The sequence below is a fragment of the Salvia splendens genome, chromosome 4, assembly GCF_004379255.2.
Source record: "Salvia splendens isolate huo1 chromosome 4, SspV2, whole genome shotgun sequence".
Lineage (NCBI taxonomy): Eukaryota > Viridiplantae > Streptophyta > Magnoliopsida > Lamiales > Lamiaceae > Salvia > Salvia splendens.
In genome coordinates, this window is record NC_056035.1 from 5,070,837 (window position 1) to 5,095,857 (window position 25,021).

Below are 25,021 nucleotides of genomic sequence, written 5' to 3' on the forward strand. Positions count from 1 at the left end.
TCGCTGATTTTTTCGTCGCGACCTTGACGAATAGAAAGCAGCTGAGCCGAAGTGATCCGGGCTTCCGCTTTCTGAAAGAACCTCCTGTGGAAAGCATCCATTAGATCTCGGTAGGATCTAATGCTGCCTTGAGGAAGGCTGTCGAACCACCTTCTGGCGTTCCCGATGAGCAGCTCGGGGAACAGCTTGCACATGTGGACCTCGTTGAGACCCTGGTTCGCCATGTTATATTGATAGCGTCCCAAGAAATCATGAGGATCCACGAGTCCGTTATAGGTTATCGACGGAGTTCGGTAGTTCCGCGGCAAAGGAGTTCGGGTGATATCGTCCGAGAACGGAGTCTTTAATGCTCCGTACATGGCGAACCCGACATCTCTTCGGTACGGAGGAGATGGAGTTCTCCTGTGGTTCCGGTACCGAGGAGGAACAGGAACATGTCGGGGTTGAGGATTCTTTCTCCTGGAAGACACGTCACTACTGCGGTAGTGACTTTCATGTCTGGATGAGGAGGGAGAACCCGCCGTTGTCTTCTCCGGCTGTTGGCTCTTCTGCAGGAAGGTTAAGAACTCCTCCTGCTTCTCGGCCAAGAACAGCTTGACAGCTTCATTTAAATCGGGCTGCTGGGAAGACTCGGTGCGATCTCTCTTGGAGTGGCTTGTTCCTTCTTCGTGAGAACCGGAGGTAGATGTCTCCCGAGGCCGTTTTTCAGACCTGCGAGCTGGACTAGCTTCCTCACGGTTATCACGAACGGCATTATGGGTGTTACGTGATCTGGTACGCATTTTTGGGGTGGAAAAGGGTCAAAAATTCGCTTTATCACAAATTTTGTTCTTCGTTTCCCACAGACGGCGCCAGTGATGGCTCCGCGAATTTTCGACGGTGATGAATGCAGGAAGATGCAGATCACGACACAGAGATTTTACGTGGTTCGATTTACTGAGGTAAATCTACGTCCACGGGAAGAAATGAGGGCAGAGTTGTATTGCTTGATCTGTTTTCTTACAGCTTACAATACAGACTTGCTATTTTGTATTTGATCTCTAGAAAGCGAGAGAGTCTAACAGAACTTAACCCTATCTATCTGATCTAGGTTCTATTTATACATTGAACCTAGATCGTGGCATGCAGCCATTTACTAGGTAGTGGATGTCGTGGAGATCGTGGCGATCTTGCATGGGTCCACTATCCTGCATGAGTTAATGACTGCTTGACACCACTAAATAGATCGTGGGTGGTGGAGGTGGAAATCCTGTATGAGTCTACTATCTCCTAGTTCGGTCGAATACTGAGACCGAACTGCTGAATTATGGCCGAGCAGCTTTTGCCGATCTGAGAGTAGAGCTTGATGCCGACCTGAGAGCAGAGTTTGATTGGTTGGCTTTTACCGAGCTGTAGGCTGGGGCCGACCTCTTTGGTTGTGCCGAACTGAACTCTTTAGTCATGCCGGACTGATACTCTTTAGTCATGCCGAACTGATACTCTTTCTTGGGCTTTAGGCAGATGGGCTTTACTGCTGTTGGGCTTGTTTAGTACGTACTCCATCATAAAGCATGCAGCCAATTTGTAGTTTCAGTAGTTTTAAGCGTTTCCACAACGTTTTCTCATAATTTTCCGAAGTTTAATTTCTTTTTCGGACTTGAGTTCTAAGGAAATTCCAATTTATACATATCAATTTTATTTTTAAAAATTCCTCGTTTCCAGATCTTTCATTGATTGCCAACAAAATACAGTTTTCGTTTCTCGTTGATCGTTAAGAAATCGAAGTGTGAAAGAGCATCGGGCGATGAGCGGAAGTGGCGGATCAGCGGAGGATATGGAGAAGAAGAAGGAGAAGGCGCGGGTGAGCAGAACGTCTCTGATTCTGTGGCACGCGCATCAAAACGACGTCGCGGCCGTGAGAAGGCTTTTGGAGGAGGATTCCTCTTTGGTGAACGCCAGAGACTACGATAATCGGACTCCTCTCCACGTCGCTGCTATCCACGGCTGGGTCGACATTGCCAAGTGTCTTCTCGACTACAAAGCTGACATTAACGCCCAGGATCGATGGAGGAACACGGTGAGCCTATATTGTGTGTCCATGCAGCTTTTCATTACTCGATTTCGATGACCTGCTTGGCTAATAGTTGTTGCTGACTGAATCGTTGTGATACTGTTTGTTTCAGATATGTTTGATTCGTGAATTGCTGAAAATATACTGTGGTTTTCTGTTAACTATTTTTATAACTGAATTTTGTAACAGCCTTTAGCTGATGCTGAAGGAGCTAAAAGATCTCGGATTATTGTATTATTGAAGTCGTATGGAGGACTGTCTTATGTAGGTTCTTCCCTTTGTCACTATCTTACAGCCTTGAAGATTTTTTATTAATGGTTTTTTGCAAAGACCTGTTTCTGATTGCACATAGATTTGTGAGGTTAGTATAATTATTTTTGTTTATGTATTTGCTGATATCCTCTGTTTCCCCTTTTACTTTCTGTCTTGTTGTTAAGCCGGAGATTTTCTGTTTCTCAAGTATAACTTGGGATTGAAATTGAAATCATAGGATGCCATCTTTTATTTTTTTCGTGGAGCTTCTCTACATGTTATCTTTCCTGACCTAAATGAATCATCATTTAATGAGACGAGATGCATGAGATGGCTGAATTATTAGAAAAATTTAATATTATAAACCCATTCTATAGTTTCTTAGTTTGATACTTTGAGTGGGGGCATATTGCAGGGCCAGAATGGAAGCCATTTTGAGCCAAGGCCTGTTGCACCCCCTCTACCTAACAAGTGTGACTGGGAGATCGAGCCTTCTGAGCTGGACTTCGCAACCTCGACTCTGATAGGGAAGGTCTGAATTCATGTGCAGAACACTAATGAATGTTTCCTGCTTGAAGCAGCAATCCTATTCACTATATTCCTTTTAAGTATAGTAATTTAGAAAGCAATGCTCTTGTTTTGATATGTTACTAGAAACTCTTGCTGATGACAACTTATATTGTTAGGGGTCTTTCGGGGAGATACTAAAAGCTGGTTGGCGAGGAACACCTGTCGCTGTGAAACGCATCCTGCCCAACCTTTCAGATGATAAATTGGTGATGTATGTCTTCCACTCTTCCTCAGTAATGATATCATTCATACAGTGTGAAACTTCCCATTTCTGCCTTTTTTCATGCATTTCTGATTCCTGAATGGAGCTTGTGGTCATACAACGTTGGCATATCTTACTTCTGGGTCCGAAATTGTTCTATAGGATGTGCCATTTATTTTTGTTTGGCCTATCAATGGCATCATTGATATGAAGTTTTTGAGTTGACACCACACTATGTGTTATTTCTGGCCTTTTCTTCCTAGCATTAAGATAGTTATCTGAATCTCTTGCTCTGAGTTCAGCCAGGACTTCAGGCATGAGGTCAATTTGCTTGTGAAGCTTCGTCATCCAAATATTGTCCAGTTTCTAGGAGCTGTTACTGAAAGGAAGCCCTTAATGTTGGTTACAGAATACTTGAGAGGGGTAAATGAATGTTCTATCTGTCCGCATTAAAAATTATCCTTTGAAATATGGAAAGTTAATATAACCTGAGCCCTGTTTTATAATCATTTTAAACAGGGTGATTTGCATCAGCATCTTAAGGGAAAAGGGTCGCTCACTCCATCAACGGCAGTCAATTTTGCACTAGATATTGCCAGGTACTCAATCTAGTTAATAATCTTTCACTCTGTTCCATAAAGAAAATCAGTCATCTGTTTATCAACCGCTGAATCTACTACTTTGGAGGACTACTTTAATTTTGTTGCATGAGAAAGAAATACCTGTTAGATACATAGAATTTGGAGCATAGTAGTTTGATTTCTGCAATTTTCTTTTGGGCAGAGGCATGGCATATCTCCATAGTGAGCCAAATGTTATAATACACAGAGATTTGAAGCCAAGGTTAGTTTCTTTTATGGCGGTAAAAGGGTAAATGATTTTCTTAATACATCTACATTGTGCTGCCTCTCATTGTATCACGCAAAATACATGTAAAAAAATACTGTGAAATTTTGGTGTATCATCTGTATGCTGAACCTCAGAGATACCCAGTCTCCCATCTGAGGTTACAAGGCAATATCTGTGTATGGTTTGTTTCCAGGAATGTTCTTCTTGTCAACTCAAATGCCGATCATTTAAAAGTAGGAGATTTTGGGCTAAGCAAGCTCATAAAGGTGCAACATTCTCATGATGTATACAAATTGACTGGCGAGACTGGAAGCTGTGAGTTTATTTAGAAATGTGGTTCATTCAAAGCTGGAAGTTATGGCTAGTCCTTAACACTTTACCTTTCTCTGTGATTTCATTAGATCGTTATATGGCGCCTGAAGTCTTCAAGCACAGGAAGTATGATAAGAAAGTTGATGTGTACTCTTTCGCAATGATATTATATGAGGTATTTTGTTGTATTTAATCCACAAAAAGATATATGAGGAATTTGTGTATCATCAAATCCACCATCAAGGAACTATATACTATTGCAGATGCTTGAAGGTGAGCCACCAATGGCAGCTTATGAACCATATGAAGCTGCTAGATATGTGTCTGAAGGACACAGACCGATGTTCAAGGCCAAAGGCTACACATCTGAATTGAGAGAGTAAGTATGAAAATAGTGAAGTAGCATGATATGAAGTGAGGCTCGTATATTAATTATAAATGGCTGAACTATTTTTTTTTGTAAAAATCTGATGAGATTGTTTCAAGTTGACGTGAACATAGGCAATAAATTATTTACTGAGATCAGAACAGTGCTAGAAGTGTTTACTTGAACTGTAGGATAGTGATCTGCGTACTTTGATAATAATAAGAATGTTGGTCACAGAAGATCACACCTCAGCAAAAATGTCTATAATGTTGGTTTTTGAGGAATGCATTGTTGTTTTCTGTATCTGTTTTGTCATTAAATGTCTGTGAGTTCACCATCCTTATAATCTGAGGCACACATGAATACTTATTTTGTCGACCGATTTTTTCTTTTAGGCTGACTGAGCAGTGCTGGGCACCAGACATGAATCACAGACCTCCCTTCTTGGAGATTTTGAAGGGACTTGAAAAGATTAAGGAAACACTGACGTCTGATCATCACTGGCACCTCTTTTCATCTAGCTGAGGTGCTCAGTTGAACTTACGCTGTCTAGTTTCTCCATTTTAATTTGCAGCATAACATGTTGGGGTTTGTGAATAGATTACAGCAAAGGTTAGCAACATCCTACAGGTGTATGACGTTTATTTAGACATTGGGGAATCTCCATTTTCAAGTGTTTTATGTTGTAGGTTCCCCAAGTTCTTTACTCCCATTACTAATACCATTAGTCATGTTGTTCATCTTTCTTTTTATTTGATTTTTACGCTGGTTGTAGCTAAGATATTCAAACAGCTTGATAGAGGGAATTCTAAAATTTATTCAAATTGTAAAGTTCATCTTCTGATTTCTCTCTTGGGTTTCAGTTTGATATTCTCAAGTTTATAGTTTTACACTGGGTGTGGCTGAGATATTCAACTTTAGCCCATAACAAAGACAAGTTAAAATATAAGTATACTGTCTAAAATAAAACCGCCTATAACAACACAAAATGAAATTTATTACTGTTCCGTTGCCAAATCGAATCAAAACTGTAATTCATCTCTTCTCTAAGTAATTTTACAGTGCGCAGAAATGCTAATAAATTACACAAAAAGTACAATAGATCAGATGAGCTTCTTCTTCTCGAAGAAAGATTTCAAATGCCATAGCTGGATTCCAGATACCGATAGGCAAACAAGAATCGATAGAAAACTAAACCAGAACATCTTGCTGTTAGTAGCTTTATTCAGCAGCTGCATCTCTTCCTCCCTGCAATAAGATAGCATTAACTACTAACTCGAACACAGCAAATCAACATACTTCAATAATAGAATCTTGACCTGACTCACCTTTCACGTAGGTAGAACATCTCGTCGTGGATGGATTGGACTGTTTCTAACATTTTCTTCAGTTCTATTTCCATCAACTGATCACAAGGGAAGAAAACCCAAGAAAGTTAACAATCAATGTAGATAGAAGGGAATGATTTCAAGAACCCTAAATTTGATCAAATCAGAGAGGATCACAATCAAAATTCAAAAGAAAATAGTTCAAATCACAATGCGACATTTGATTTGCGAAAAGGCACATGGAACACAAGAGAACATATAAAGCCAATTTGAAGTACACTGGGACTAGGAAATGTGCCATCGGAGAAGAAATACTCTCAACACAATAGGAAAGAGCAGAAACCATTATGGTATCAACACAACCATTTTATGATGTCATATTTTGCTGCACCATTCTTGAGTGAAAAGCAAAAACCACATTTTTTTGCATCATATGATGGAAGAAATCTTTTCAAAGGTAGTCTTCTTTGTATTTTCATTAAATAGATGATTGCAGGGAATTCAAGTAAGATTTAGGTTTAAAGTGACAAGTAAATTACCCAGCAACTAAACCCTATTCAGCAACCCAAAGAAGTGAAAATCATGATGCCAGCAATGAAAGATATACCAAATCGACAGCTTATACAAAAACATGCCGATGAGCAACCAAAGACGCAGAAACAAAACAGAAGAGTATTGTGTATGCTGTATACAATCACTTACTTCAACGGAACCTTTCTTGGCGACACTGGTCCACTCCTTGGCAGCAATGCCGGACTTCCAGTCAAAGTCAACAGTTACGGTAGTAGAAGGCTTGTTGTCATCGGCAAAAAAGCAAGCCATGTAATCACCTGCCTCGACTGCTTGAAATGCAAAATGCCCCTCGGTGACATGTTCCGATGAGTGATAACTGTTTCCATATGCTGATGTAACCTGTAAACATACATTCGGTGTATGCAATTGAAACAATCAAATAAAAGAATTTTAAACTAATAAAAAAACCAGTCCAAAACCTCCATTTAACAAAATTTACGAAAGAATTGATCGCATAGATGATCCAAGAAACGATTTTTACACTAATCAACCTGCCCAAAACATTATTAAGCAAAATATTTTCTAATGATCATTTCCCAAGATGAAACCTTTCCTATTCATCAACTCAACCAAAACTAATCTGATGCCAAACAAAGCAAAACCTAGAAAATTATGGCTCAAAACTGTCAACATCATGAATTGCTCTCGAGATATATAAATGGCAAAATCATATAGAAATTGACAAAAAACCGCAACAGCACAAAAAAGAAAAGAAAAAACAAATAAGTTGAGCTTCATAAACAGAGAAAATTACCCGAACGGTGACTTTGTGAGAGTCAGGGAGAGGGTGTCCTTCGTTGGGATTCACAATATGATATTTTCCAACAGTCATAGAATTGCTCTTGATGTCCTCCGATATGCATTTGGTGTGGCCGGATTCCAGATCGAACCGAATCGATTCCGCCGGGATCCATAACAACAAAACTGAAATAAAAAGGAGCAAAAAACCCGTTCTTTGGATTTGGATTTTCATGTTAACGATGATGAAAAAACAACCGATAGTTTCGAGAGAAAGAAGGGATTTCCCCCCTTATTTAGGGAAATTATTGATGTCTGAATTCAGACCAAGTAATTGAGTTTTCTCCCAAAATTCACCGATTGATCAGAAATTGCAGTCAAAGTTGAATATGCTAATTGCAATGTTTTATTGCTCTGCTCTTTTATCGCGTCACAAGCTATTCGATATCCAATGAGATTGTTCCACGTAGGATTTTAGTACTTGCCACGTTGAATCTATTTCACAACTAAAAAATCTACTGTACTACTTTCACATGTGCGTTACAGTATTCATTTACCTTCCATAATTATGAATACATAATTAAACAATAATAATTGCATTAATCCAAGAAAAGTTTTAAGTGAATATATCCAAGAGTAAACTGCATCAAAATGCCCTAATTTTTTGCTGTTTAACAGCAGAGGCCTCTAACTTTTAAAAATCCCACCAGAGGGATCTAACAAAATATGTAATCACACATCGTGTTTTTTCGGACCATAACAACCTCAGGGCTTGGAAGGGCAAAATCGCCCTTTTGTATGGCCGCCACTGCTGCATGCACTGTTGATGGGATCTGCGAAAGTAATTGATGTGACAGCAAAGCATGGTTCTTGTCCCCTATTATTTTCCCACGCTCGGATCTGCATTGTAATTTTTTAAGCCGAAGTTTAGTTTCATTTCACCCGCAATTTTTTGTTTTCATTTCATATTTATTTGACTCAGTTCAAGTATTTTCGAAACCATTGATTATTCAATTCCCTTTTTAATGTTATATGGCATTGTTGTTGACAAATTGTTAGGATAAGATCATCTATTAATATGGCACAGTATAATAAAGTTGACTAATGAAATTTAAATAAATCATAGAAATAAAAATAAAATAAGCATTTGTCCTTATTTACATTTTTTTATTAAATGGTACGTTTTCCACTTTAATGTAGTACTAGTAGCTTTTAAAAACACAAATAACTTTTTGAATATATACTTACTATTTTAACATGGGAATTGCAGCATTAAAAATATAAATATTATGAATCCAAATCAATTTTTATAAAAATTAAAAGGGATACTGTGACACAACATCCCATCGGACTTTCATCTTCATACGTGACTAAAATCCTATTCTTCTGCTGGGCACATTTGTTTGCTCCAATAAAAGTAGTTCACTTTTATATTTTATTTTATTTTATTTTATTTTTTTAATTACGTATTTCTATTTTTGATAATTTTCTTTCTATTACCAATTGACCATTTTCCAGAGTAATACTTCACTCACACTTTTTTTCATATCTGTCCCATATTATAAATTTCACATTAGAACTTACAGCACACGTCTTCCAAATTCTTTATTTTTTAGAAATTGGAATAAGTATTTATCTTGGTTATGTCCGTTGTTTAATTTGCAAAATAAATTGATAACAAGCCCATGTTATTTTCTCGATGAGAAAGGACCGCACAGAGTTTATTTAACATAATCGAAATTCAGAGCCAATTAATTCTATATGGAGTACTACACCATTACCTAACTTCCTCCAATGTAAAAGCCACAGCACGTTTGCATTTATACCAAACAGCTACATCAATTAGGAGAATGGAATTATGAAGACTATACTGTTTGACAAGACAGCCCCTGCACATGCAGACTATGTGCAGGCATAGGGAGCAAGTGTAGTACGTAAAAGGCCTAAACTGCCCTTCAACCTATTTGGGCATTTTTGTCCGAAAAATGACAAAATATACACGTTTTGTGATTACATATTTTGTTAAATCCCTCTGGTGAGATTTTTAAAAGTTAGGGGCCTCTGCTGTTACACAGCGAAAAATTAGGGCCTTTTGGTGCAGTTCACTCTATATCCAAATCAAATTTATGAAAGTAGAATCCGTAGAAGTTCAAGTATCTAAAATAAATGATTATTTGTTGTAATTTTATAATACGCCAAGGCCCATTTAAACTCCTATAAAAAATCGTTGTCCGATAAATTTAAAATCTCATAAATATTAGTACAACCCATTATAATAGCACAATGATAGATCTAATTGCTTGACGCCTCCTCGATTAAAAAATTATCTTCAATTGATTTTGATACAAGCATTGATGGAATAGTATAACAATCTCACATAGTTTGATCAAACTTTATTCTTGTGAAGTTATGAAATTGAAGCATGACAATGCCTCCTTATTCGTTCATTTCTTAAAAATAGAAACTTTGAAAACAACATAAATGCAAAATTAATAAAAAAAAAGAAAATAAAAGAAAAAGTAGTAGAATTAGTGTCGTGGATTGTGAGGTCCATTTCTAAAATGGAGATTATCTATTTTAGGAAACATACTAAAATGGAGAGTATCAAATTGATCAATTACATTTAGCTAATGAACGCATTGCATGTATTTTGATAAGTTATCAATCCAACCACATTCACCAGAATAAACAAGGGATTAATGTAGTACTGTATCAAATTATCGAGTCTTGAAGAGAGGGAAAAGAACATCAGTTGAAAGTATTAAAAGATTTAAACTGATAGTAATCAGTACTAAATTTTTCAGGAGTCACAGGAACAAAATTCCAAAAAGAAAGTGAAAGTATACCTGAGAAAACTTTTATACACAAGAAAGTTAGATGGTAGAACGAAACAAATACTGTAAACTCAATAGGTCTTCGCTCGATACCATGCAAGTGTTATTGCATTACAAAAACAGAGATTTGTTGTTTTGGTAACCTTTGTAATTGTATCTCCTAAACATCTTTATATAGCACCTGAAACTTTGGTATTCTCTCAGGAGGAAGCGGGCAGTTTACAATCAGCTTGCCCTTCATTGCAGCTCTATATATCGCCTGCAATTACAACGTCTAAATTTACATCCTTGGACCATACGTTCCTTCAAAGTCAATATACACAACATAAACAAGAACGAGCTTTACATATGCATACACGGCCAAGCAAACGAAAAAGAAAGAATGCAGTGTACGAGCAAGAGCTAGAGTTGGGATCAAGGCCTCCGATTAATTCATTTGTAGACATTGCCTCCTTGACTGCTGACAAAAAGACTCTGCCTTCAGCTACTTACCGAAGCTAAGCCAAATATAACAATGCCTTCATTTTCTAGAAGTCCTATTAGAGATATTTTCAACCACTATGGATTACCATCAATCTCTACATCTATTTAGATATTTAACAAAGAAGACTAACTAGAAGATTCTCAGATATTCAAAGGTTTCCATGTGTTACTTCATGTGATATCATATTTCTGACATGTGAAACTAGCCATGGTTAGAATTCTTCAAAGGGGCTCAAAACATGAATGGGTGAGATCCTATGCAAAATAATGATTTAAGACCGTCCTTAATTCTCAAACATGGATGGACTGGCAAAGATGCCATACTATGAAAAAGAAATCGGAAGTTAGCCGGCTAGTTGGTTTATGATGAAATGTTAAGGAAGGATGAGATTGCTCAATTAGGAAGTAAAAGTGATGAAGCATTCACTCAAGAATCCAGTGACAGGGAGAGAGAGAGAGATGAGATACTTCCCCAACATCCACAAAGTCTTGCTTTTTCTGAAATGTACCATCCTATTTAGTGTGATCTGCACTTCTGCAATAGGTAAGAAACAGTGATCTGCACTTCTGCAATAGGTAAGAAACAGAGATGAGTTATGCAACTGCACATGTAACACAAGAGACTCTAAGCTATTCCTATGCCAAGAGGTGGATAAAGAGAAATGATTCCACTAACATCAAATCATCCTCAAACTATCAATAAACAAAATGGAGTACAAAAATATAGATTATCAAATAAATGGACAATACACATTCCACTTGACTAAAGTTGCATTTTAGGGAAACATGAGAATTCGATATTATCTTTCATCCTTCCATCACAAATTCACAATTGAAGATCCTTGACGGTGCAATTGATTATATAAAATCAAATTAAGGCGAAAATTGAATTGAGTGAGGAGTACCCGGAATCCATTTTCATGTGATGAGCATTGAAGAAGAAGACGATGGAGGGAACATATGTAATATCGAAATACTTGAGATAAACTTGAATCTCCTCCGCCGCCGCATCCACTAGCGCCACCGTCGCGAATTTCGACACGTCTTTCGCCGATTTATACAGCTTCCGACCAATAAACATATGGTAACATCAAATCAACTATGATTCTGAATAATAATCGATGGAATTTGGGGGATATAGGAAGATTTAAGGGAAAAGGGGAGCGCGTACGACGTCGTCGAGCTGAAGGCAGACGACATCAGAAGAGAGACCGAAGCGAAGGACGAGGACTTTGTCTAAGGTGTCTTTGATGAGAGAATCGACCTCTTGCTTCTTCCTCAGAGTCGGCAGCAAATACTCCATTGTTGAGGTTCTGGAATGTGAAAATACACAAAATTTGGTTATATTTTTATTTTCTTATGAATTTTGAAAATGTAATACACATATTTTAACTGTTATCACCATTATTTACTCATCACAGTCACACGCATTAATCAACGCCACATTAATCGTCCACTTAATTGAAACCTCATAATTTGGAAATCCACTCTAAACTCTCATATCCCATATTCCCATTATCAACAATTAGTTAATCAAATCAAGAAATTAAATAAATTAATGGATTATCTTGGCAGGTAAGCGCAATTAATATTCTTAGTCTGAGACTAATCAGTGGAAGGCTGGAAGCAAGTGATTTTGGAACCGAAATTCCTCAGTTTTTTATACAATTGCAGAAAAATATTAGATTCAATTCCCACATTCTCTAAAAAAGTTGTGTATCAAATTTAGGCCACCAAACAAAGGACTTCAAATCTGCAAGAGCCCAACAAGAAATCGACTAATGAAAGTGAAGAAAACATAGAGTGAGAGAAATTAAATACGAATAACCGTGCGTTTCCCTCACTCTCTAGATCTTGTTGAAAACAAGATAGCAGTTTTGCAGTTCGTTTCACACTTTCCTCTAAATAATAAACCATTTCCCGTCTGATTTACTCCTCATTTAATTTACTCGATTTTCCCTCGTGAAATCAACCGCTCTCTCGCTCTACAATCTAGATCCCCCATTTCTGATTCCGATCCCATTTCTTTAACCTATTCATAAAAATTCATTTTTTGAAGTGTTTTATGTACTAGGCCTTCATTCAAACCAAGGGCGCTTGAATCTTTACCAGCGCCCACCTCCGAATCTCACGCAAATCACATAAAGATCAATTCTTTTTGCACGAATTTAGGTTACGCTGACTGTGACCGAGATGAAGATTTGGCGATGGTAATGGGGCTTCAATGGAGGCGGCTAGATTAGAGAAAAGTGTGGAGAAATCGCCTGCAATGCAGGGGCTGCCGGCGATGCAGAGGACGAGGTTGCAGGTGTGGTTTATTAGGGTTTGTTCTAGTATACTAATTTGGACGTGCTTGGTTCAACTCGTGGCGGTTGGGGAGCTCTGGCACCCTCGTTTGCTTACCGGAAATCCGGGCTCCGAGAAAATGTCGGCCCATCAGGAGAAATCGTTGCCTACTCCGCCTCCGCTGGCAGCCAGTGAGTAGCATTTTCTTAGAATTCGTGGTGGATTTTGGTGTGGTACTTTGTTGATAGGATGTTGTGTTTATGAATTATGAGTTGCTTTGCTATGATGTGAAGAGAAATATGCCAATGTAGAATGATGTATGGGTGGTTATTGCAATTTGATGAACATAACAGATGAGTAATGTTTGAGTAGGATGAACTACTTTTATGGAGAATTGATTGAATTGAGTTGTACTGGTTTGGGAAGAAGGTGTTTTGTTGCTTACTTTATGAATACATGTTGTTTCATATTAGGATCTTGCACTCGCAGTTTCTTCCTAGGGATTGAGTAGAACTAGAAGCAACGTTTCGTTTCTGGAGATGTCATTTATATCAAAATTTTAGCATTGACAACTACTTTTTTTCAGGGAATTACACAAGTAATGGCTTTCTTAAAGTATCATGCAACGGTGGCTTGAATCAAATGCGCTCTGCGGTATGAATTTGTGTCTGATTTCTCATTTCCTCTCTAAGTGTGTTTCACTTGTCTAATTTTGCACCTTTTGGAGTTTCAGATATGTGACATGGTGACAATTGCTCGCCTTTTAAATCTCACACTGGTTGTTCCGAAGCTTGACAAGACATCATTCTGGGCCGACCCTAGGTATTTGTCGTTATATGGATTATTGCTATCTTTCACTCATAGGCATTTTCAAATGGTTTGCTAATTGCTACACATGCAGCAATTTTGAGGATATTTTTGATGTGGAACATTTCATCAATTCATTAAGAGATGAAGTCCGAATAGTCAAGAGGTTACCAAAGAGGTTTGGCCGACGATATGGATATCAACCACTTGTGAAGGCTCCTGTTAGCTGGTCAAATGAGCAATACTACTTACAACAGGTCCGTAAGTTTATTTCTGATGATTTTTTAAGAATCATTGCAGGACCTTGATTCCCCCCTTCTATAACTAGTGTTTATGATTTCTACATAGAAACTGAGAACACTTTGGAACCTTGAAAAGAATGAATGTATTGTAGTTTTTGCCATGTTAAATCAAAATAAATGTATTCTTATTACCATTTGTTAATCAGAAGTTTGCTGGACGAATTTTAAAATCGACCTCTGCAGATTCTTCCACTCTTTGCTAAGCACAAAGTGTTACACTTCAACCGAACAGATTCAAGGCTGGCCAACAATGGGATTTCCCTGGAGCTTCAGAAGCTTAGGTGTCGTGTCAATTTTCAGGCACTAAAGTTTACCCCTCAGATCGAGTCACTGGGAAACAAGTTGGTCAGTATTATCCAACAGAAAGGACCCTATTTAGCCTTGCATTTGAGATATGAGATGGACATGTTGGCTTTCTCGGGATGCACACATGGATGCACCGAAGAGGAAGCAGAAGAGCTCAAACGAATGAGGTAGTTGCTTCAGCAAATCTGTCACTTCTTTGGTGGAATGATGATGTCTAATTCCTGAGATAAAACGAGAATAGAATTTAATTTGTAAACTCGAGAGAATGGTTCGTCTATGTTTTCGGTGTTTTAGGTGCATGATGTATACTCATCCTTGCCATTCATTTACTGCTGCTTAGGTTTGCTAACTTTCCTTGCTTCGTTCTTGACTTCTATGCATCAGGTATGCATTCCCTTGGTGGAGAGAAAAAGAGATAGTATCTGAAGAGAAGAGGTCACGTGGCTTATGCCCTCTTACTCCGGAAGAGATGGCTCTGATTTTGCAAGCATTGGACTTTAGCAGAGATACGCAGATCTATATTGCATCTGGTGAGATCTATGGCAGTGAACGGAGACTTGCAGCACTAAGAGATGCTTTTCCAAGGATTGTAAGTCAGTTTCTTTGTGCCTGTGTGTGCTCAAATTTGTTACCAGAAAACGAGTATTTACCCACAATATTTGGTGTGTGGATACTAAGGCTGGTGGACCGTGGACAGGAGTTTCAAACAAACACAAGTTCATGAAATTAACTGTGTTCTATGTGGATCTCTTTAGTTTATATGGTGCGTCGCTCTTGATATTTTAGGTCGCTACTCCACTAAGTTTCCACCATCTTACAAATTCAGGTGAAAAAAGAAATGCTGCTAGACCCTGAAGATTTGCGGCAATTCCAAAACCATTCATCTCAAATGGCAGCGCTTGATTTTATGGTTTCTGTTGCCAGTGATATCTTTATTCCCACGTATGACGGCAATATGGCAAGGGTTGTAGAAGGCCATCGTAGGTACGGGGATGAACTCTTCTAAGTGGTGGATGCTATATCTTAATCAAATCTAGTAACGCAAAATAAGATCCCCATTTTCTGATCTTTTGCAGATATCTTGGGTTTAAGAAAACATTCCAACTGGATCGTAGACGACTTGTGGAATTGTTGGATTTACATCATAACCGAACTCTCTCATGGGACGAGTTTTCAGCTGCTGTGCGGCTAGCTCATGAGACAAAAATGGGACAGCCCTCTCTCCGTAGAGTTATTGCAGACAAGCCCAAAGAAGAAGAATATTTCTATGCGAATCCTCAGGAGTGCTTGCGTGAAGCCACGAGCTGTGCTAACTTGTCTCCAGTTGGAAATGCTACCATGTCTTTGTGAGATTCACCTCCCAACGAGGAGCTACTGAGATATAATATGCGGATTGAGCATGGAGTGAGAGCATTGATGCCATTTGAGAAAGCAAAGGCTTCAACTTGGCAGAATGCTTCGACGAATCCTCTAGAGTTAAATAGCAAGAGACCTAACTTATTGATAGGTATGTGATTTTGGTCGTCACACGGTGTGATATATGAATTGCATGAAGAAATGCATGAATACTAGAATTGCCTTCATTCATTTTGTTCATAAGCATTTCTTTTCTGCTGCTGCTGGTGGCTGCAGTTTGTATCACATGATTCCCTGCTATTTATATATAAGTTGCGCCAGTTTGTTAATATCTTATTTTCTTAATACATAAGAATTCATTAATGATCTTCAGTGAATAGTGTTGTAGAAACTCTGAACCCTAAATATAAATACAAATTCTTAGCTTAAAACTTGAAAGGGACATCCCTTCCAAACAAGCATCAACTGATAAAAGTGTTTTGGACTTTGAGAGTGTTCTATTTAGGCTCCCAGAAGATGATATCACCTTGCTCACCAACTAGACCAAGATCCTTGAGCCTTCTCTCTTGGTAATACTCAAGAAAATCTAACTCTGACTCTCTCTCTCTAAAGATATCATCTATCTGCTGCAACACCTTCTTCTCTCCTCTTCTTACCCCAACTGCCACTGCTAGCCTTGAACTGAGATTCCCTTCTTCAATCAGCTTCTCATCCTGCAAAATTCCATTATAACGTAAGCTCAAAACGATCCTGCTAAATAAAAAACTCATTAGTTGTTACCTCTTCAATGGAGGTGTGGTAGCCAGCTAGTGCAGATTTGCATGCACTGCGAACTACTTGGCATATGAGTTCCTCATTGGCACGACTGACTGGCAGCTCGAGAAATCCCCATAGTTGGTTTCTGAATATAGACTCTAGGAGGAAGGCATCAGTCCCACCAAGCGCCAGTAGCCGGAGATATTGAAGCATTTCTGTTTGGAGAGCTTGTTGGCCATCCTTGATATCAAAGTAGGCAGATTCACCCAAACCATTCATCTCAGCTATGTCTAACTTGTCCTCGAAAAATTGATCAGATTCAGATATTTCAAGTGTCAAAGTGAAGCCATTACGACTGGTGTTTTCCAGTTCAATAAAACCATAGTCCAGAGCCATATCTGCACTACTTTTGTTGAGATCATATTGGATGAAAACCTGCCCAAAAACAGATTACGAAACACGAAAGCTCTGAAACTTATGCTAGAACTGCAGAAATGGTGATGGAAAATGCACCTGCTCACCAGCCTTGAGAGATAAAGGGCTCCTTATTTGAAACAGATAATCCCATGAGAAAAGCCCTGCTGCCCCTCTAACCTCGTGCGCATGATCTTCGGTTGTAACCTTCATGCTGTGGTTGATCTGCACAGGCGATCCAAGAAAGTTTCCTAACCACATTTCCTTGTATATTATATACTACATATGAGTGAAACTACTAAAGTCACAGAAACTCAAAGAGGTTACCAGGTCAGCAAAGGGGATGATAACAAGATTTTGGTTGCGAATGCGCGAAAATGCCCTCGATCTGAGCATTCCAAATGCCCAGAAGAAATCATCCAGTGTTATAGGAAGAGGGAAGAGCTGTTTGTTTGGGAGTATGATTTCCTTTTCTACGTTCAGAAATTCATTTTTCACATACTCTTTTATACTCAATGTAGTGCTCAACAGTTGGGTTCCTGCAAAACAAGTAGTAGCATATCAATCACAACACCTATATTTCATTCATCAAGGTAAAGAGTAAAAACCTAGTTTTGAATCGAATCAAATCAAAGTAGTAGGTAGCATAAAGATGAATTTTTTATGATGAAAACAAATGAAGAAACTGACCTTGAATCTCAAGAAGCTCCTCTTGTGACCTGCACTGGAGTGGAACAACACTTATGAATATAAAAACGAACAAATGAAGAAAAAACAACGAAAACCCACCAATATATAGTAGAATCAGTTCCCTGTGGAAGAACATCAAGGTAGTATTTCCACTTAGAGTCGTCCCCCTTGAGCCTCTCCCGCAGCAAAAGTAGAGCAACGGAAATCCACGGCTTCAATCCGGAGCAAAGGCTTCCGATATCGGAGGTCGCGGCGGCGTCTGGATTAATCCAGAACTTTCTCGGGACCTCCAGAACGACGCCGTTTCGCGGGATGTCGCGCGTCGCGACGAGCCCGAGCCCCTCGGGCCCGATCCCCGGCTTCACGGGGGTCTTGGACGAGAGTATCCCTTCGTCTTTGAGCCATTGCCAGAATCTATCGACTGTTTGCGGGATTTGGGGCTCGGTTTCTGTGGAGGAGGAGAGAACGGAATTCAGCGAGAGTGATCGGTTGTTGAAATGATGAAAAGTTGGTCTCGTTTTGAAGCGGTAATCTTGGGGGGGTTTCAGTATAGATGAAGGTTTTAAATGGTGGATGGTGGAGAGAGACGCCATTGATGGTTTCTTCGATTTGGTTTTGTGTGGATTGACAGTTGGGAGATGAGGTGGTTGTTGATCAAGATTTTTGGTTTTGGATAAACCTCTCTCCACTTTTCCTCTCTTTTCTTATTCTTCTTTTAGAAATAACTAGTTTTACCACCCGTGCTATGCACGGGCCATAAAACTTGTAAAAATTTCTAAGATAAATGAACTTAAAAAATGTAGATGACAAAAAATCCATAATTATGCTTGTAGACGGAAAATATCAAGACAAATAAATAAGTATCTATTTCCAATGAACAAATAATTTTTTTGAATTTGAAACGCATATATAAGTGAACTAAATAAAATACAATACAGAATAAAGATGAGATAATGATACTTATATACATACATTATGCATAAATGAACTCTAAACAAAAAATTTTAAATATGAAATTACGCAAATATCAACAATACAATAGTTCATAAGTTTTGAAAAACTTCTTTATAAACAATGTTAACAGTAGAATCACCATTGCCTTCACCTCGTTCATCTTTACACACTAAAATCTTCAAACCTTCACGACTTGTGACTCTTGATATAGCAACATACAGTTGTCCATGATTGAAAACAGGTTTTCTCAAAAATAATCCAACATGAGAAAGTGATTGACCCTGACTCTTGTTAATGGTCATTGCGTACGACACTGCCAAAGGAAATTGTCTTCTTCGGAACTTGAAAGGCAATCTCGGATTAGATGGTATTAAGGACATTCGAGGAATCAAAACTTTATGGCCAATATTATGGCCACCCAATACCTGTCCTTCTAACACATAATCACCTAATCGTGTAATTATCAGTCTTGTGCCATTACACAACCCATTTGACATATCTATGTTCCTCAACAACATCACAGGAGTACCAACTTTCAGCAACAATTCGTGGTTAGGTGTACCAGAACACTTCAAACTATTCAAAAACTCAACAGAATGTATCTCAGCAAGACCATTTGATGTGGAATCAGAGTTTGAAATACTATCACAACTAAAGTAAACTCGACCTTGAGACTGATCCAAAGAAATCATGAATTGGTTAACCTCATCAACAACCTCTAAAGTAGGAGCAAGTATAGCACGACCATGCAAACAACTAATCAATTCTTCAGGATTCATGTAAGAAGGATAGACGTTTGAAACAATGGTTCTAAGAGGATCACCAGAATTTGACAAAACAATGTCAATAGGAAGTTGAATAGCCACTTCACCATCATTTGGACCACCAACAACACCATCGCCAATAGAAGCAACCCAAGAGGAAAATTCCTTCAATTTAGAGGCCTCATCAACACTCTCCACATTCAAAAGCCTCATGTTTTTTGTCAGCCTTAAAACTGTGCAACTCTTCCAAAGATAAGATGAGTTAATGGTAGCATTCACAACATCTTGACGACTACCTTTAGGAACAACTGGCAAGATCTGTCTAAAGTCACCACCAAAAACAACCGTTTTCCCCCCAAACGGTTTGTTCCTATGTAATTCATCACATACACGCATAATATCTCTTAAAGTTCTATCCACGGCTTCTATGCAATGTTTATGAATCATCGGAGCTTCATCCCATATAATAAGTTTAGCTCTCACAATCAACTCAGCAAGTGCACTGCCTGGTTTAATATTGCACATAGAATCTTCATTCACATTAATGGGAATTTTAAACCGAGAATGAGCTGTTCTACCACCAGGCAATAATAAAGATGCTATGCCACTGGACGCCACATTTAAAACAATATCGCCCTTCGAACGAATCCCTGCAGACAATGATCTCCAAATGAAAGTTTTCCCAGTACCTCCATATCCATAAACAAAAAATATTCCTCCATTATTAGAATACACAGACGACATTATAGTGTCATGGACAGAAAGTTGTTCATCAGTAAATTTGGAAATAAATTCCAAATATTCACTTGCTAAACCCTCGCGATCATAACACAACTCATCCGTAATCAGTCTATTTTCACTTGATTCAAAATACTGATTATCAGGATACGACAAACCATGAAAATCACGTAAAGTTTTGCCAACATTCTGCAACAATTTCTCAATTTCTGCCAATGCAAAATTCTGAATTTCATCCTCACTCAAGATCAGACCTATAATAATTAAGAATACGTTGCTATAATTAAACTTACATATACATTGAAAATAATAACAAATAAAATAATAAGCATGCAACAAAAATAATTAAAAAATAACTTACCAGGATAATTTGTTAATTTCCGGCGATTATAAAGAACATCTTCGGATAAATATTTCCAACAACTTTGCCAAACAAAGTCCGGGCGTGAAATAGATTCCGATGTTAACAAACTCACAAAGAGCAATCTCAAAGAGTGAGCTGAAGCCCAAAAAGAAGCCTCTACAATTCCATCGACATATTCCTTATCATCATCCAACAACCCTAAAGCAAAGCAAGCATCTCTAAATGTATCATACTGAATGCCATTAACAGATCTGATGTCTTCATAGGAAGAAGCTCCTTTAACAACATTCAACAAACATCTGAGATAATACATATCACCAGAACCAGGAGCAACATAAAACAACCTTCCAATCGAATATCTTTGTTTTCTAGGTTCCCAGTGATTCTTCTTCCATACAAATTTCGTCGGAAATTCACCATAAGTGAGATCCCTACCTTGAGAATATATCTTATTTGCTTCCATCCAAGCCAAAAACTTACTCTCATGAATTGTCTTACGATTCAAAACAGTATCCAAGTCATCAGCTTCATCAAAAATGACATGTTGTTGATCTGGAAGATGAAAACTCAATCTTTCAACAGGAGGATCCTTATATTGAATTTCAAATCCAAAAATTCTCCAAGCAGCTTCACAAGACGATATATACCTACAGTCGTAGTACAAACTTACTTCATCAATACATCTCTCAACACCATCCGCACCAGATTGGAAAAAAGAAGTTGTCACACGGTCATAGCCCTTATTTATATACTTAAACAAATACTTAATAGATTGCGACTGATTGCACCACTCAACGTTGACATGACCGCCATACTTCATAAGAAGAAAACGATTGTGGGGAACAACATATCTATTATCTAAGGGCACACCATCCTTCATAACAACACGACCATTATCTCTACGCCTATAAGCAGGATAGCCATCATCATCAATGTTTGTGGCCGCAAGATATTTCTTGGGAAAATATTTGGAACAACGTCCATTGACCATGCAAGGAGATGATTTTTTTACAACACCACACGGCCCATGCATCATGAATTCTTTCACATACTCATGATAGTGAGGATCAGTTACTTGGTCAGGAAGTTCAGCTGAAATTATCTCATCAATGCGTTGAGGCTTAGGCTGTTTGTCCTCATTGCTTAAAAACAGCAAAATATGGGCATGAGGCAATCCACGTTTCTGAAACTCAACGGTGTACACAACTGCACAAATTAATTTAACTAAATTACTTTTTCAAAAATAACTTATAAAATATTTTTAAAGCAATGTCTTTATTTAGAACCAACAAAACTCAAACATACCTGCTTTCACAGCTCCAAATATTTTTTTACTCTTAAGATCTCTTATCAAATTATCCAACTTGACTTTAAAGATCCTACAAATAATATCAGGACGATCATCTGATTTCAAACCCTTAGATGCAAGATATCGACATATCTCTGGCCACTTAGGATTGCACGTAAAGGTAATAAACAAATTTGGGTAACCAATCCACCTACAGATCGCCATAGCATCTTGATAATTCTGAACCATATATCGAGCTCCACCAACAAAACTTGAAGGCAAGATAATTCGTTTCCCATGCCTTGAACCATCTGTCTCACCACGAAGAACAGCTTCCGCTAAACCACTATACAATTCAGCCCGCAACCTTTTTTGATGGGTTCGTACAAAAGTAAGACGTCCAGTCTCAATCATCGTATAGGCATCAACAACAAACTGCTGAAACAATCGCCTTCCAAATAAAAGAATAGAATACTCAGAAATTCTTTCATGTAAGCGAAACGCAAAAAATTCTTTAGGACTAATACTTTTTCTGTGAGTCGAAGAAGAAGAATTTCTAGAAAATCCAATATCTTCTCTATAACCATCCTCCCCATAAGGAAACAAAAGTGGATACTGAAGTGGAAGATAAGAAGGATGCAGTTCACTAATGCGTTGTAACTGCCCTGACTTCTCTACAACAATAATATCTCTGTCACCCAATGCTTCATCAGAATCCCCAACGACAAGCACAGCAACCTCAGAAACAGAAGGTAGGTTATAAGTTCTTCCATCCCTACCTCTCTTACCAAGCAACCTTAAACTTACATTGGGTCGATTTTCATGTCCAATCATTTCTTTGGCCATACGAAAAGACTTTACTAACGCATTTTCTTCATCCAACATATGTTGCAAATCACTAACAATCTCTAGATGAAGATTATTCACAGCATCCCTTTGCCTGTTAAACCAAATTTACTATATTTAATTTTTAACAAAAAAAATATAAATTAAACGTGTTAAAAAATGAAAACTATTTACCTCACGGACGTTATTCTATAATTGATCTCATTGTCCGTGTCATACACATATAACTGGGCAAACTTTGGTTCGCAACCATCTAATGGTAGTAAACTTCCAATTAAGTGGTAATTTTGCCCGTGTAAACGAAATACAGGCGGACCACCACCGGTGTTCACACTATGATCAACTTTCCCTCCCATGGAGGTAAAACCAAACATCGAATTATATGAACGAATATTTTTCAAATAGTGACTACTTTTCGCGTCATTAGAGAACATTAGTTGTTGCAAAACGGCGGGTGGAGAAGTCAATTTTGGAATCTCAATATTTCCATTCATACAACAACCCGAATATCTTGGATTAATGGCCTTATTTGGTTTGCCAAGACGTTCCTCATACCAAAATAATGCCCCACAATGTGAACACATATACGAAGGATCACCAATATCCCAAAATTCTATAAAAAAAAAATGTTAGTAAAGCATAAATAAAAAAACTAATTATATTTTAAATATACAATCAAGCAAATAAGAAACAAAAAAAGTAACCAAGGTACGATAAAAAAATACCTCCAGCTCCATTAAAATTGAATGAACCAAAAGAGCTCTCATTGACAACACACTGATTGCGTTCATCAAGCACATCATCACTTATAACAATAGGACTTTCAAACGATCCACACACATCAACTACAAAATATATACCAAAATTAGTAGAAAATTAGTACACAATATAGACGTACAATATCACTTTCCAAATTAAAAGATATACAATAGATTGCTAATATCATTTAAAAATAATTTCCAAATTGTTCAAATTAATTTAAACAATATTACAAATTACCATCTTTAACCAACAAATAAATAAGAGGCCAAATCTAATAGCCCAACATATATATTAACATAAATAATAATAATGAATGGAACATAACAACTGAAAAAAATTAATTTCAAATATAATCATGTAATTCACATAAAATACAAAAATATTATAAATTATATTTTGTACAAAAAAAAATTAAAGACATAACCTTTTTTAAATACATAAATAAGAGGCCAAATCTAATAGCCCAACATATATATATTAACATACATAATAATAACGAATGGACCATAACAACTGAAAAAAAATAATTTCAAATATAATCATGTAATTAACATAAAATACAAAAATATTATCAATTATATTTTGTACAATACATTTCAATTACCATAACTGTTAAATAATGGAAAAAAATTAAAGACATAACTTTTTTTAAATACATAAACTTTTTCAAATAAAAAAGTCTTTTTATATACATAAACTATTGATTAAATAAATAAAACAAAACATATATACAAAATTCATACTTATTAAATATACATAATACACAATTTAATGGCCCAACACTCACAAACAATTTCATTCTTATCAAATATGGCTAATACACAATTAAATAGCACAACATATTAAAACAAAATTAATACTCCGAATTATATGATATTATGAATGAAAATAAATACAACAAACTTTATAATTAATATAGTAAGTATTAATTTAAAAAATAACCAAAAATAATATTTAAATAAAATATTTGTTTTTATATAAGTGTTAAAGACAATTATTGGATAATAATTATACATACTAATACACAATTAAATGGCCCAACACATACAAAAAAAACAAAATATATAAGCCCATCTCTGATTTAGTACATTGGTCCATACATCTAAATAATGAAGGCCCAAAACATAAGTCCAAACGTATACAACATATAAGTGGGGAATTATTTGATTTAATTAGCCTAAAGTTTCTTTTAATTAACCCACTTAAGAAACTAAACCATAATTTATAAAACAGATATAAATGATTTTCTCCTCATTCTTGTCGGCGCAGATCAAGAAACCCTAGCTACTTACTCATCTCCTCCACCGAAATTCAGGTGATCCGTCTTCAATCGCCGGTGGAGGGGGACAACACTACACCTTTACAGCCAAGACCATCTATTTTCCAGATTTGCAACTACAATCCTACCAACACAATCTCAAACCTTAGAATTATCTCCCTGTAAAAGCCCCGATTTCATTTTCAACCTAGACGACGGGGAGTGGCGTAAAACCGGTAAACCAAAGCAAAAGGCCATTGATATGCTACTAAATCAAATCAGATCAGATCCGGATGAGATAAGTTTCTCACACAATGTTCATTTATGGAATATTTTTCTCAATTACATTTGGAAATGTTGTTGGTAGATCTACTGAAGCAGATCTACATTTTTGTGACTATTAGTATAGATTTGTAATTCTTGTCGAATTCAAGTAAATTTTAAAACATTTACACTGATACATATGCACATCAGTTAATCTGAATTCTTAATCCGGATTCATAATATATTGAAAACGTTGCTAATCTATGAGATTATCATTTGCAGATTATAATGTATATGTATTCTGTATA

The 25,021-nt window shown here is 37.2% G+C and overlaps 6 protein-coding genes across 7 annotated transcripts; 2 read left to right on the forward strand and 4 right to left on the reverse strand.

The window, feature by feature from the left end:
- Positions 1–1,601: 1,601 nt before the first annotated feature.
- LOC121801642 (integrin-linked protein kinase 1-like) lies at positions 1,602–5,438 on the forward strand. Of its 2 annotated transcripts, XM_042201176.1 has the most exons (11): positions 1,602–2,056; positions 2,240–2,314; positions 2,718–2,834; positions 2,989–3,083; positions 3,377–3,497; positions 3,594–3,673; positions 3,858–3,917; positions 4,117–4,238; positions 4,325–4,410; positions 4,499–4,614; positions 4,998–5,438. In XM_042201176.1, the coding sequence occupies exons 1-11, from the start codon at positions 1,784–1,786 to the stop codon at positions 5,125–5,127; spliced, it is 1,275 nt and encodes a 424-aa protein (XP_042057110.1). In that variant the 5' UTR covers positions 1,602–1,783; the 3' UTR covers positions 5,128–5,438. The 2 variants fall into 2 exon arrangements, with proteins under 2 accessions (XP_042057110.1, XP_042057111.1); XM_042201177.1 differs by lacking the exon at positions 2,240–2,314.
- Positions 5,439–5,578: 140 nt separating this feature from the next.
- Positions 5,579–7,628, reverse strand: LOC121801560 (transmembrane emp24 domain-containing protein p24delta9-like). Its single transcript, XM_042201074.1, has 4 exons — positions 7,258–7,628; positions 6,633–6,842; positions 5,931–6,007; positions 5,579–5,850 (listed from the first exon to the last, which is right to left on the reverse strand). Exons 1-4 carry the CDS (start codon positions 7,474–7,476, stop codon positions 5,706–5,708), a joined length of 651 nt encoding a protein of 216 aa, XP_042057008.1. The 5' UTR covers positions 7,477–7,628; the 3' UTR covers positions 5,579–5,705.
- Positions 7,629–10,062: 2,434 nt separating this feature from the next.
- On the reverse strand, positions 10,063–11,917 carry LOC121798073 (thioredoxin-like protein 4B). Its single transcript, XM_042196900.1, has 4 exons — positions 11,730–11,917; positions 11,464–11,621; positions 11,027–11,125; positions 10,063–10,334 (listed from the first exon to the last, which is right to left on the reverse strand). Exons 1-4 carry the CDS (start codon positions 11,859–11,861, stop codon positions 10,313–10,315), a joined length of 411 nt encoding a protein of 136 aa, XP_042052834.1. The 5' UTR covers positions 11,862–11,917; the 3' UTR covers positions 10,063–10,312.
- A 268-nt stretch (positions 11,918–12,185) lies between these two features.
- Positions 12,186–15,946, forward strand: LOC121798071 (rhamnogalacturonan I rhamnosyltransferase 1-like). The gene is made up of 8 exons (XM_042196897.1): positions 12,186–13,035; positions 13,431–13,498; positions 13,578–13,666; positions 13,746–13,908; positions 14,137–14,426; positions 14,644–14,848; positions 15,086–15,243; positions 15,336–15,946. Exons 1-8 carry the CDS (start codon positions 12,783–12,785, stop codon positions 15,607–15,609), a joined length of 1,500 nt encoding a protein of 499 aa, XP_042052831.1. The 5' UTR covers positions 12,186–12,782; the 3' UTR covers positions 15,610–15,946.
- Positions 15,947–16,016: 70 nt separating this feature from the next.
- Positions 16,017–18,158, reverse strand: LOC121798072 (ribulose-1,5 bisphosphate carboxylase/oxygenase large subunit N-methyltransferase, chloroplastic). The gene is made up of 6 exons (XM_042196899.1): positions 17,575–18,158; positions 17,476–17,504; positions 17,113–17,324; positions 16,885–17,010; positions 16,396–16,806; positions 16,017–16,328 (listed from the first exon to the last, which is right to left on the reverse strand). Exons 1-6 carry the CDS (start codon positions 18,066–18,068, stop codon positions 16,113–16,115), a joined length of 1,488 nt encoding a protein of 495 aa, XP_042052833.1. The 5' UTR covers positions 18,069–18,158; the 3' UTR covers positions 16,017–16,112.
- A 360-nt stretch (positions 18,159–18,518) lies between these two features.
- Positions 18,519–22,785, reverse strand: LOC121800363. Its single transcript, XM_042199934.1, has 4 exons — positions 22,604–22,785; positions 21,601–22,523; positions 20,293–21,501; positions 18,519–20,185 (listed from the first exon to the last, which is right to left on the reverse strand). The coding sequence occupies exons 1-4, from the start codon at positions 22,783–22,785 to the stop codon at positions 18,519–18,521; spliced, it is 3,981 nt and encodes a 1,326-aa protein (XP_042055868.1).
- Between the last annotated feature and the right edge of the window lie 2,236 nt (positions 22,786–25,021).